Below are 12,932 nucleotides of genomic sequence, written 5' to 3'. Positions count from 1 at the left end.
AAATATATAGAGATATTCATCCTGCCAGCTATAGGATCCAAAGTGGGGAGCTGGATGGAGGCAACAAAGGCAACAGAGCTGAGAGGAAAACATTTGAGTAACAAGTTTTGCTGGAGAAGAGCCAATGGGGATCCTCTATGGACTGCTGAAATCAGGTATGACCAAACTTTTGGCTCTAGTTAGCGCTGGGAAATATTTAAAAAAGCTGAATGGATTTCACATGGTCAGAAAGAAACTCCCTGAAAGAAGCACGCCGAAGTGATGGTTAAAACCAGCGTATACAAGCAGGAGAGGGTATTGCCCTAAGGAAATGGTCGCTATCTATCTAGACATCTTCAGAACGTATATGGCCCCCATTACATAGTGCTCATATGTGAGCAGCTCACATAACACCCTGGTGAGGCAGGGCCTTGCTATTCTGTTCATTTTGCAGAGAAGTAACTGAGCCACCAAGAGGGTAAATGATTTGCACCAGGCCACCCAGGAAGGCTGTGGCACCACTGAGAATGGAGCCCAGCTCTTCAATATCCTAGGATAACCACTGGATCAGATCAGCCTTCCTCTCTGCAAGAGGCATAGCCTCATGTGCCAGGCTTAATGAGAGTTCTGGTGGGGATGGTCAGGGTCAGACAGACGGATGGACACAAACACTATTTTCCCCTTTCCCTGTTTATCTCACGGTGCCTGTTAAAATGGTGCTCAAGACCAGGTGCTCTCCTTTCACTGCTTAAAGAGACGTACGGAGCAACCAGGCCTTCTTGCTATGGTTATCAGAGGGGCTCTAGGAAGACAGACAGGCAGAGAGAAAAACAGAGCACTCAGTCTCATCACTGAGATCAATGATCCTCAAGGAATAGAGGAGAATGGTAAGATGCTTTGAATCTTACACCTCCCTTAGACTTTTTCAGAGAGAGAGAGAACACATCTGATTTTGTTTAAAACTCCTTCTCTGCTGGAGTAAGGGAGGTAATCTGGCAGCTGCTGCTTCAAAGAATCCTGGCAGGTCTTCAGGCCGATAGAATCCTTCTCCAAAAATAGGATTTTATTTTCCTGTTGGCTGAAGGTAAAGCTGCCCAAAGAACCCAGCCCTCCAGCCTTGTCTGCAAAAAGCTACGTTTGCCACTTGGCTTCAGCCAGGTGATCCGTTGCCCAGCAAGTCTCCCTGAAGGATGGAGTTTGTAAGTCAAACATTTTAAACAAAAAGAAGGGGAAGGCGTGCATAGAAAAAGTGGGATAATAAAATAAACAAATGGAAATTATGCTGGCAGTGTTGGTCTCTGACAACATCCTTTGTGAACAGAACAGACAGGTGAGCATGGGGCAGTCGGGTATGTCCAGCTGCAGTTTTTAGAGGCATAAGAGCTAAGAGAAGTCACCTCACATGGACCCTTAACACTGTACAGTCTCCTGGCTTCCCAGCTACGTTCATCCATGATTTTGACTCTTCAGGAAGGACAAGAGCCTTCACCTGTACTCCTTTCAGATCTAGAACCATAGCAACTTACTCTCACCCAAACCATTATCTCCTTTCTGGACCCCTAGAACTGACAGGCAGTACTGCTACAATTCTGCCCCTTTGTTCCTCAGGGATGGCCATTGCGAGATGGACACATAACCTTACTCTTCCATGTTTCATGCTCTCTCTCATAAAGAATTCACATCATCCTCTTATGTACCTAGACAGACCCCCACCTCTGAGACACATGGGAGCCATTGGAAGACTCTCATCGACTTAAATAGGGTTTTGATCAAGCCCCTAGACTGGAGGACTGAAATCCCATTGACGTTCACTTGGGCTTCTTTGCAGTTCCAGCCTCTGATTCTTCACTCCTTCTGATCCACGCTTTGCTGCATAGAACTTTTTTCATTTTGTTGGTGCCCTAATCGACAGCTTAAACCCTAGGATGATGGGCACTACAAAGAGACCTTAATTACCTTATATTCCTCTGCAACTTCTCTTCCAAGCATCCTAATCAGTTACTAACCAAGGTACCCAAATTATGCCGTTTTCTCCTTAAGGAACATTGTCGAGTAACCTAGACCCAAATTTTACATTTTTGAAAAAACCTTTTAAATTTGCAAGAATGTTTTCACTTTTTAAAAAAAAATAAATTTAAATCAGTTCAGGTTTTTGTTTGATCAATGAGTAAACATTTACCTGCAGGAAGGAAGGCACCAGACTGGTACCCAAGAGATTCGGGTTCAGAGTTCCCAGTTCTACCAGGAACTTCCCAGATGACCTTGGGTAAATCACTTAATCTCTTAGTGCCTTAGTTCCCCATGAATTAAAAGAGATTATAGGCATAATAATTCTTTCCTCCCACACAGGGGTGTTCAGGGAATACATAATAAATGCTTATGAGGCATCAGATATCAGAGTGATAGAAGCCATGTAAGTACCTAGCTAGATGGAAATGGGAAAGCCAAACACATTATCTTTAAAACTGGAAAGTGAAACTAACTAGAAAGAGACCAGTGTGTCACTCCAGGCTGATGCCAGTGTTTCACGATGGTGAAACAGGTCCAGAGGAAAGTGGCAATTAACAGCCCAATTTTACTGTCCAAATTGAGGCAGAAGCAGAAAGTAAAGTAACCAGAGAAGCAGTGAAAAGTAAATTCAGTTTTTGAAATATGTCCAGTCTGAACTATCTAAAGCGCTACCACCAGTAACAGAAGAAATTACTTTTAAAAGAGAGACTTATTTGGCCAACAAGCAAAATGACATTAAAGAGTTTACATCTCCAACAGACAACGACAGCTCCTGAAAAGACCAGCAGCACAAATCATGAGCACCAATTCCTGAAACCCCTTTGTATTCCCTGGGAGCCTCCTACAGTATCCAGTTCCTGAACCAAGCCCAGCAGAGTCAGGCTGCGAGACCCAGGGTGAGGGACTGGTGCCCCACTGTGTTAGGTACTGTATCACACTTATTCAAAACAAAATATTTGAAAATCATGTCATCCTTCATAGCTTGCTAGTAGGACCGGGGGCTCAGATCTGAGACTCTGTCCTCCCGGTCAGAAAAATGCTCTGCTCTAGGTCTCATTGAAGTAGAGCAAGGAATCTTGTTTAACCACAGAGGCAGCTAAAGCACAAAAAGGAGGCCAAGCTAGGCTGCAGCATAACTTTCCACTGGCATTAAACACATTACATAGGGGTTAGAAACTGTGTCCTAGCAAATACGTTTCTGGAACTGTCTACATACTAAGCCTCTTGGGGAAGCCTTCCAGCATTGCACCAATGGCAGCTAGCCCCAATCCTTTGAGAAGTTCCACATGGGCAGACCCCCCATCGCCCAAAAGGAGCCCCACTGAAGTCAGCAGGGGGTCTGCCAAAGCCAAAGGCCTTGCAGCATCAGGCTCTTAGTGACACTGCTATTTATTAGACTGCTTAAAGCAGAGACAGTCTGAGTTGCAGAGACTAGATCCAAACCTTCCCAAAGTCTGGGCTTGCACAGATTGGGCAGTTTTAGCTTGGCCCATTCTGAAGACAGGGTGGAGCCATGACGTTGGATCTTGAATGCACCCTGATTAAGAGTAGTACAGGACACCACTGGTTTTACCACTGCTCAGAAGAGGTCTAGATGTCATGGTGTTAAAATTGCTGATGGACACCAATGGCCGGTCTACACTACAGTTACCATCACTGCTAGTACCGCTGGAATGATACACGACTTCTTCAAAAAGGGCTAGTGTAGATGAGCTCTCAGTGGGTGAAGACACACATGTTTAGGGTCAGTTGTAGAACACTTTTCCCCTCCCACTACGCACATTATCTGGACAAACTATAGCTGCGATCCTGCAAAATTACCAGTAGGCATAGCGTAGGTCTACACTACAAGGGCTACAGAAGCACAGTTGCAGCTACCCTACTGCAGTGTAGACACTTGCTACAGCAATGGAAGTTTTTTTTCCTGTGGCTGCCATAAATCTTCCCCGTCGACAGGTGGTAGCTAGGTCAATGAAAGAACTCATCCATTGACCTAGCTGCGTCTGCAGAGTGGGGTCGGTCGATCTAACTAGATCACACATAGCATGAAATTTTTCACAGCCTAAGTGATACATCTAGATCAACTAAGTTTTAACTGTACGCCAGACCACTGACCCTCACTCTGTGCAGAGTCTCATTGACTTCAACTGGTCGCTGTCTGCGACAAAGGATCCAAGACTGAGGACGACAGACTGTGCTTAAATGACTTCCTAGATTATGGGCTGAGGCTAAAAATGGTGGTTCAAAGGTTGAGCTATTTAAGCAACTCTTTAGGGTGAATACCCAGTCCCAGCGTTGAGGCTTGGCAGGTGAATGGGGGAGGAGGAGCTGATGAGCAAAGATTCGGGGGTTTAGAACATACCTCATTCTGTCATTTGGGATCTCAAACTGCTTTTGCATTTCTTAAAAAAAGTACGTTTCCGTTTCCCTCACTTTTTATTTTGAAAGCAATAGCTGCTGGATCAACATAATAAAACACTCTACAGACAGCTGGAAATCTGCACAGCTTAAGCCCGTAAGTATTTAAAACATTTCTTTATTATTTTTTAACAAATATTTTTTGAGTTGAGTCTGGTTTTTTTTTTTTGTTTTTTTTTTTTAAGATGTCTTTTCTCCCCGCCCCCTCCCTGGCTCTCTGTTGCTAACTAGATTGCAGCGATGGGATAATGGAACAGATACCTGGGCTGAAACCCTTGTTGGTCAGTGGAAACCATTATGTTCCCGCACTTTCTATGTGAGTGCTTTGGGCCGGATACTGATGCCAGTAAGGTCAGTAGCAAAAATCCCATTTATTTCAATGTGGGCAGCAGCAGGTTCTTAGGATCCTGCAAGAAGTTCCACGTGGGCAGACTCCCTGCATCCACAGAAAGGAGTCTCCCAGTGCATTGTCAGGCCCTGCATGGCCTCACGATTTATTAGGCTGCTAAAACACAGATGGCCTGAGCTACCGAGTCTAGATCCAAACCTTCCCAAAGTTAGGGCTTGCATGGATCTCATTCTGAAGACAGGAAAGAGCCGTGGTGTTTGGACCTGGCTGCAGATGAGTACGGACCCAAGTGGGGAAGAGAGGTTGGTTCAGGCCCTAGTCTTCACTGGAATGAATTATATTTATTTTCATAGTCATTCCCTGCCCTTCCAGACACACGGTGAGAAGTGTCCCACCACTGTTTGTATGGGCAACAGGACAGACTGTGTAACTTGGCATGACTGTGTCCAAGTATGTTCACCACTCAGTACTCAGACTTGCCAACTTTCCTCCATCTTGTGCTGTAAAACTAACCCTTCCTAACAAAAAAGAGCCTGAGATGTCCTGCTTCTCATTATCTGGTGTGTCAAACACAGCACCATCTTTCCATTTAGGAAGGGAGGCAGATGGCACTGGTTATTAGGTGGTCAGCAGGGAGTGGTGAATGCTTGGGCCCATGGTTGATGCATTGCTTCCACCTGACCTAAGAGGTGGGGAGAAAAAAAAATCCACTGTGCCATGACGCTTACTGCAGACAATTAAAATATGAACTTTCTTTGTACTGAATTATAAACACAACAGACATGAAAAACACCCTGGCAAGAAGAAAACCATCATGTTACAAGCAGAGAGTTGGCCAGCAGGCAGGCCTAAACTGCAGCCAGCTCATACAAAACGGATGCCGGATTCCGCAGCTTGCCACAATGTTGCACCCTGAGGCCACTTCCGTGGGATTGCTGGAGAACTGGCAGCTTGTATGTATGCACTGTATCTTAATATAGTAATACTTTGCACCTATGTAGAATTTTCAACCCATTGATCTTAAAGCACTTTACAAAGGAAAGGAGATCTTATTATCCCCATTTCACACACAGGGGGAAAGTGTCTTTCCCCAAGGTCACACCACGCGTCAGAGAATGGATTAAAACCCACATCTCCTGACTGCCAGTCCAGTATCCCAGCCACTGGACTGTGCTGTTTCCCCATAGCTTGTGCTGACAGGCTCCCACCAATGCTCATCCTTAGGGTACGTGGCACCATTCTAACAGACCGTGAAGATTTGATTTGATTCCTTTTTCTTTACATGTATAATCCAAGCCACCTGTCAAATTACCCACTGGGAGCAGCACTTCGGCCATCACGCTGGAACTTGCCAAAGGTTTTGTAAGTGGGATGATGGGGCTGTACTGTTGATAAGCCTCCCTCTTTGAAGGTTAGCTGGCACGTTGGATTACAAGTACTCTCCCAACATGCAGTCTGTTAACAGCTGGCAGAACACAGCTGCTTATCACTTGCCAAACACACAAGCAACAGAAGAGCAAAGAAAATAAAAGGGATGGGGAAAACTTCTACAAAACATTACCAGATGAGCATGGGTAGGCAGATGGGGAGCTGAGACCTCTGTTTACTGTACTGATAATGTTCTCACTTTACTCTTACCTTGGCCTCCCAATCACAATAATTTATCTCATCCACTGATTGAGTCTTTTCATACGTGAGCTCCTTGGAGCAAGGATTGTTCTTTCATTACATTTGTACAGCACCTAGCACATCTGCCATGCTAACAAGGAACAGCAACTGCAACAGGTTCTCAGAGTGAGAGAGCATCTCAAACTTTTGGCTACATCAAAATAAACTACGGACAAATCTATTAACTGTTCAGCAATTCTCTGAACTGAATTTGGAACCTTTTGGAACGGAGATGTCAGTAGAAAAATATCTCCCATAACACTCACTTGCACACTTGTTTAACCCATCCCTTCATGGGGATTTGTTTCCTGTCCTCTGTTATCTGTGTCAAAATAAAATAAATAAATAAGTTAAAAAAATCCAGCTTGTGCCGTTCATGAGTGAAACACCAGCTCCTGCAGAATCCAAGATCCTATTAGACTGTGGGATGGTCCCTCAAGAGAGGGGATGAAGGCTCCATCATTTGAGATAGACACCTTGTAACTAACAGGCCACTAGATATGCTGAAAGGACATATGCAGCCACAATACAGCTAGGGAATAAGTTAGACAGAAGAAGGCAACAGGTCTTTTCCATCTCAAGGTTGCTAGTTTCCTTATCTCCTACTGGACTAGACTACCTGAACATACACAGTTAAGCAAAGCTCACATTCATGTAAACTGCTTATAAAGGACACCCATGTCCAAGCCCACTACAGGAACGTGAATGCCACAAATCAGTGCCAAACATTGTGAGAGATGTGATGAATAACTCAGGAAGGCGTTCTTAATAGGAGTTAAAGATCATGAATTGGGTGAATTATTGTAGAGTTTTGAGTTGGGAATTGCACCTGAAGTGATTTTTTATTTCAAATGCCATGTGCATTTAAACAGCAAAATTTCAAACATTGAGTGACATCGATGCCATATGAACCAAGGCTACAATTATTTAAAATTGTCCTGATCTAAATCATACCAAACCCATACAAAACTGGTACCCTTAAATGGGCTTGATCTGCAAGTCAGTGTTCTCTGCCATGCATGGGTTTAGAGATATATTTAGTGAACTCCTACAGTTCCACATGTCACAATCATTCTGATTACTATACAGTAATCTAAAAGCCAACTCTCTCATAAGCCGCTACATCTCCCTGATAGAAGGTGGAGCCTCATGTGTTTCTTTTGTTTTCTTGGTATCAGAGAACCTCAGACTGCTCTCACTCTCCTTGAAAGCCCACAAACTTCCTTCCTAAGATGAGACATCTCTATCCCACACAGTGAGAGATTCCTACCAGCTCCCTGGGAAAGGTGGAGAGCCATAGACTCCTCTACGCAAAGATATTACACAGGCTGCCTGTTCCACCCTGACCAATGACATCTTCCTTGTGAAGATAAATTCTGGCCAGCTTGCCCCTCGCTCATACAAAGATAAAGCCAAAGCCTTTTAGCTCTTACTCTGCCCTCACTTCTTTTGTGCATCTGGAACTGTGTACATTTCACCCTCGGGCCAATAAAGTTACAATTTCACCCCCTTCTCTCTCTTGCCAGCACCTCTTGGCCAACTGCCCATATGAGCACCATAAAACCCTCTCACTCTTAGCCCACATCCAGACTAACCCGCCGATACGCCGATACTAGTCTAGACGCGATATATCGATCCCCGAGCACGCTTACATCGATTCCGGAACTCCATCAACCTGAACAGAGTTCCGGAATCGACACGGAGAGCCGCGGGCATCGATCCCGCGCCGTCTGGATGGGTGAGTAATTCGATCATAGATATTCGACTTCAGCCACGTTATTCACGTAGCTGAAGTTGCGTATCTAAGATCGATTTTCCTCCCCTAGTCTGGACGAGGTCTTAGTCAGTGCATTGGCAAGGATGAAGGTTTAATAACAGCCACTTGGGTTCCCAGGCTCCAGCCTGCCCCTGCAAAAGGCAGCCGTCCTCGAGACATCACAGAGTTATGTTATTCCAGTCTTCCTAGTACATGGTATTTTAATAGTAATGCTCCTCGCACAATGCCCCAGACCTCCTCTCCTGTGCTAGGGAACTCCTTGCTGCCCACACACTTTATAAGTACACTCATCTAGTGTGTTTCTGATGCACAGTAGGAGGAGTGCAGTAGAAGGAGGAAGAGTCAGCTGAATGGCTGTTTTCAGGACAGATTCACTGTGTTCCTTAAAGCCTCGCGCAGCTCAAATCCCCTGGAATGGTTTCAAAACCTGACTCATGTCCAGTTTGTCTATTTTAATCTTTACACACTTACATCACCCTGGGAGGCTCACAGTGTAACATACAAAACTTCCAGCACTTAATCTATAGAGGTCCAGTACTGCAATGACAAGCAACCCAAACAGACAGACAGCAGTACAAGCACAGCTACAGAGAACCTACCAGACCAGGGAAGCAATGGACAAAATTGAAGTGGGCCCACTGACAGTGCAGATATGCTGAAGGGCAGCATGGCCTAGTAGATAAGGCACTGGAGCGGCAGTCAGATAGGCTGAGTTCTATTCTCAGCTCTACCAGCAATTTGTCTGTAACCTTGGGCAAGTCATTTACCTCTTTGTGTCTCACAATGCTATAAAGTAGATAATCATTATCGACCCTTAATGCAAGCCTGGAAAGTACTCAGGCTCAGAGCCTGAGAGGTTATTTAGGTGCCTAACTCCCATTGAAATCAATGAATTTAAGCACCTAACTCCCACTGATTTCAATGGGAGTCAGGGGCCTAATTGCTTTTGAGGATCTGGGCCTGGGGATCTTGCAGCATTAGAACTGAAACAGAACAGAATGTTCAAGACTTCTGATAAATCCCCGATATCCCATCATGGGAATGGCGCTGGAGGTTTCACCAGGAGTTTAAGAATTGGGTACACAGCTCAGTGGGGCTTCAGTACCTAACTCCCCTATGGCCTTTGAAAATCACAGCTTAAGTGCATACGCATTTGTGAGAGAGAGTCCCACTCCCCTCAAGGGAACATTGTGTTTGTAACAGTGACCACTAGGCAAAGACTTCCGTGTGGAAGATCACCAAACAAAAAAAGAAAAAACCCACAACCCCAAACAGCTGGAATGTGTTCAGTGTACAGCACACTGTAAGTGGAAACACATCAGAGCCCAGAAACCCTGACCAGATCCCTGTACCTAACAACAGTTGCCTTGTTTATTTTATTCTGGTCAGTGAGTCAGAGTTTCAACTGATTCTTTGCAGTTATTCATCATACTGGTTTTTGATGTAACTAAGGTTCTATGAAACTATAGGAAAATTTGGCAATTTTTTTCTACCCCTTGCTCCCTCCAAGAGATGAATAGTCAACAGGGATGAATGAGAACTGTCAGGATGTTTGCATAGCTTTTATTGTGAGAACAGCAGCAAGTGGTAGGCGTGGGACTCCTAGAAAGCACATGTTCGCATGCAAGGACGAAGAAGGGAAAGCAGTGGATTTTTCTGCATGTGGGTAAAGGGACAATTTACAAGGAAGCATGACAGCCTGACTGTGACAGGGGCACAGAGCAGAAACGTACACTAGGTGAAACACAAGGCACTGAATACAAGAATGTAAGACCAAGCCTGCTCATGGATTGTCTGTCAGAGGGCTAGAATGACACCATGTGTACATCCACCAACAGCGTAACAGACCTGGCCAGGCAAATATAAGCAGAGGCGAGAGCAGAAAAGGGAATAAGCCAAGTGATGGCATAACGGTGCTGGAGAGCAGATATGGGAAAGTGGGAATGTGTCCACTACAAAGGGATGCACGACAGATCACAGCCAAAAGTAAGCAGGAGCAAATGGGCTAATGGAACTCCCCGTGTCAGCTCTCCAGACTGGACAGAACGCAGCTGCCGGCTCTCTCTCACATACGAGGAAGAGTCATTACACCAACTCACCCAGTCCCTGTGCATTCAAACAACTTCATCTGGCTCCACATTCATTTCAGGATACATGAGTCCCATGAGTCTTACCTTTCCTCCCATCTCTGCTTTCCCCGTTCATCTCGTGCTCTTCTCCACTGTCCCTGCTACACAATTTGGCCAGTGGTAGTGCAAGAGCCTTGTCCCAGGCTGTGCCTGCCATCTGGAGCACCCTTCTTGCAACTCTAGGCTTCATCTACTCTCCTGAAAATTTTTCTTCTCTCTCTCATCTAGATCTCAAACTTCCCCTACACCCACAGCTATTATACCTTCATAACAATAAAACAATGGCGATGATTAACTCCATAAAGAATTTCATGGACACAGTTTGTTGCTATACAAAATGTACTTGTGTATATGGCATTGCCTGAACAGGGGGGTACAAGCAAGAGAGCTGGAAAGGTATCAGGAGATCTTTGATCTCTCGATTTAGCTCCCACCAGAAGTTACAGAAAAGAACCAGGCAGCAGGAAGTATTATGTTTCCAGTTTCATTCAACTAAGTCTGCATAATAGACGAGGAAAAACTTTACCGGCCTACCCATCTTGCCCCTCTTGCCAGGAACTCCAGGGATACCCTGTAAGGAAAAACACACAGAAAAAAAATATGTCTGAATGGGAAAACAAACAAACAAAAAACAAACAGGCTAATAACTGTGGCATTGTGGAGAAATCAAGATGTTGGCTATTTGCAGTCAGCTGCGAAAGCAAGGGAGAGTGGGAAGAGAATTAACCTTAACCCATTCACTATAACCTCCCCGTAGTGCAGAGACAAGCACGGTCCAACACCCAGGGGCAGCAGGCTAAGGCTGTGCTTAGCAGTAATTAAGCTACTGGCCTGGAATCAAATGAAGGCTTCAGCCAAGACACTCACTAGAGAGCATCTGTTTATGTTTCTTATTTAGTTCTATGAGCATTAAATCAGCCACTCAGGAGCATTAGAGTCCCTCCCATGCAAGCACACACACGCTCAAGGGCTTCTCTTGTTTCTGAAGTCTGTATCTGCCAACCAGGTGGAGTGAAAGTAAGATCAACTTTCATCCTTAGGAGATCTGGTTTGGATGGGGGGGAAAGAGTGGGCCCTTTACCGTGTGAATAAGCAAGAAGGTGAAAGGGCACTGTTTTTAAAAGGTTAGAAGAGAGGAAAGGAAGGTCCTGAGTCAAACTTTCAGATCACAATCAACGGTTTGGAAAGTATGGAAGCTGTAAGGGAAAAGACGGGATGAGGGGACAGGTATTTTCCAAAGTGACCAGTCACACTGGATGCCTCAACTTTAGCTTGCCCATCTGGAGATACCTGAAAGGAGCCCAACTGCAAAAAGGGACAAGCAGCTGCCATCTGAGATTTGGGCTCTTTGAAGGTGTTTCCAGTTTGGCACTCAAAATCCACTAGTTCATTTGGAAAAAAACATTTGTCCCAGGATGAAGGAAGGATTTTTTGCTTAAGCATTTGCTTTTCTTCCATTGAGATGGACCAAAAGAAAAAAATAAATCATGTCAACCATGGAAAATATAATCCACTTGAAAACGCCCCTCTACTTTATGAACAGCAATGGGTCACCTTTCTGGAACCCAGTTTCCTGAGCTGCTCATTAACGTACTGAACAAAGATCCATCTCCCACAGAAGGAAAAGAGCATGTTGAAGAGGATAACCTTATCTCTGTCTCAGTATTAGGCATTCTTGCCTGTTCTTTTAAGAGCACACAAAGTGAGGGAGTCGACAACACAGTCATGTCCAGAAGAGGTTGCAATAGGTATCAAAGAAATTGGGTGATGGATATTCTAGAGACTGAAAGCCAGGGTTTTCCTCACAAAATACTCACTCGTTCTCCATCAGGCCCTGGCAGCCCAAATAATCCTGGGAGACCAATATACCCCTAAGAGAAAGAAGAAACAAGAAGTCAAATACATTTCCCTTCAGCAGTTATTCCATCCTGCCTGAACAGAAGAACGTCTTCCAGCGTTGGTCTATGGCAGCCGTGATGAAATAAACCTTGAGGCAAGTGTATATGCCCATGGACTGCATGGTGCTGGCTTCCACGATGTAGTCCAAGGGCACATACCCTCACACCAGGGATCATGAGGACTCCGTGCAGGAAGAAGCCGGCTGGATGGACCCTTACCTGGGCTGGGCTCTGATTGTACCTGAGAGAAATGGAGCTGGGTTTCAGGTTAGCAAGAGTTACAACCATGGTCATTTGTATGCTATGCCAAACAGAGATCTCTATGGGAGGGCCTGGTCCCCCTGAAGATTTCTCATTCTGTTTCTCTTCCTGTCAGCCTCATACCTGGTCCTTCTTTCCTCCTCTCCCCGCAGAGTCCCTGAAGCTCATCCTTCCCTTCATAGATTCCAAGGTCAGAAGCCCATTGTGATCATCTAGTCTGGCCACCTGTATAACACAGGCCACAGAACTGCCCCTAAATCATGCCTACAGCAGATCTTTTGGAAACATCCAATCTTGATTTAAAAATTGTCAGTGATGGAGACTCCACCGCAATCCTTGGTAAATTGTTCCAACGGTTAATTACTCTCATGATTTCAAATTTACGCCTTCTTTCCTGTCTGAATTTGTCTAGTTTCCACTTCCAGCCATGAGATCGCGTTATA

General features: G+C 45.0%; 1 protein-coding gene across 3 annotated transcripts in view; it reads right to left on the bottom strand.

The window, feature by feature from the left end:
- LOC115636165 (collagen alpha-1(XXVII) chain-like) overlaps positions 1 to 12,932 on the bottom strand; it is a 226,742-nt gene that overhangs the window by 142,781 nt on the left and 71,029 nt on the right. For all 3 annotated transcript variants that reach the window (XM_030535939.1, XM_030535940.1, XM_030535941.1), the window contains exons 11-12: positions 12,148 to 12,201; positions 10,857 to 10,901 (exon numbers count right to left, since the gene is read on the bottom strand). In XM_030535939.1, the coding sequence (XP_030391799.1) occupies positions 10,857 to 10,901; positions 12,148 to 12,201 (99 nt within the window). The remainder of the gene's footprint in view (positions 1 to 10,856; positions 10,902 to 12,147; positions 12,202 to 12,932) is intronic.

This window comes from Gopherus evgoodei, chromosome 16 (genome assembly GCF_007399415.2).
Source record: "Gopherus evgoodei ecotype Sinaloan lineage chromosome 16, rGopEvg1_v1.p, whole genome shotgun sequence".
Taxonomy (NCBI): domain Eukaryota; kingdom Metazoa; phylum Chordata; order Testudines; family Testudinidae; genus Gopherus; species Gopherus evgoodei.
The sequence above is the reverse complement of the archived record's forward strand: the minus strand, read 5'-3'. Positions and strand labels throughout refer to the sequence as shown.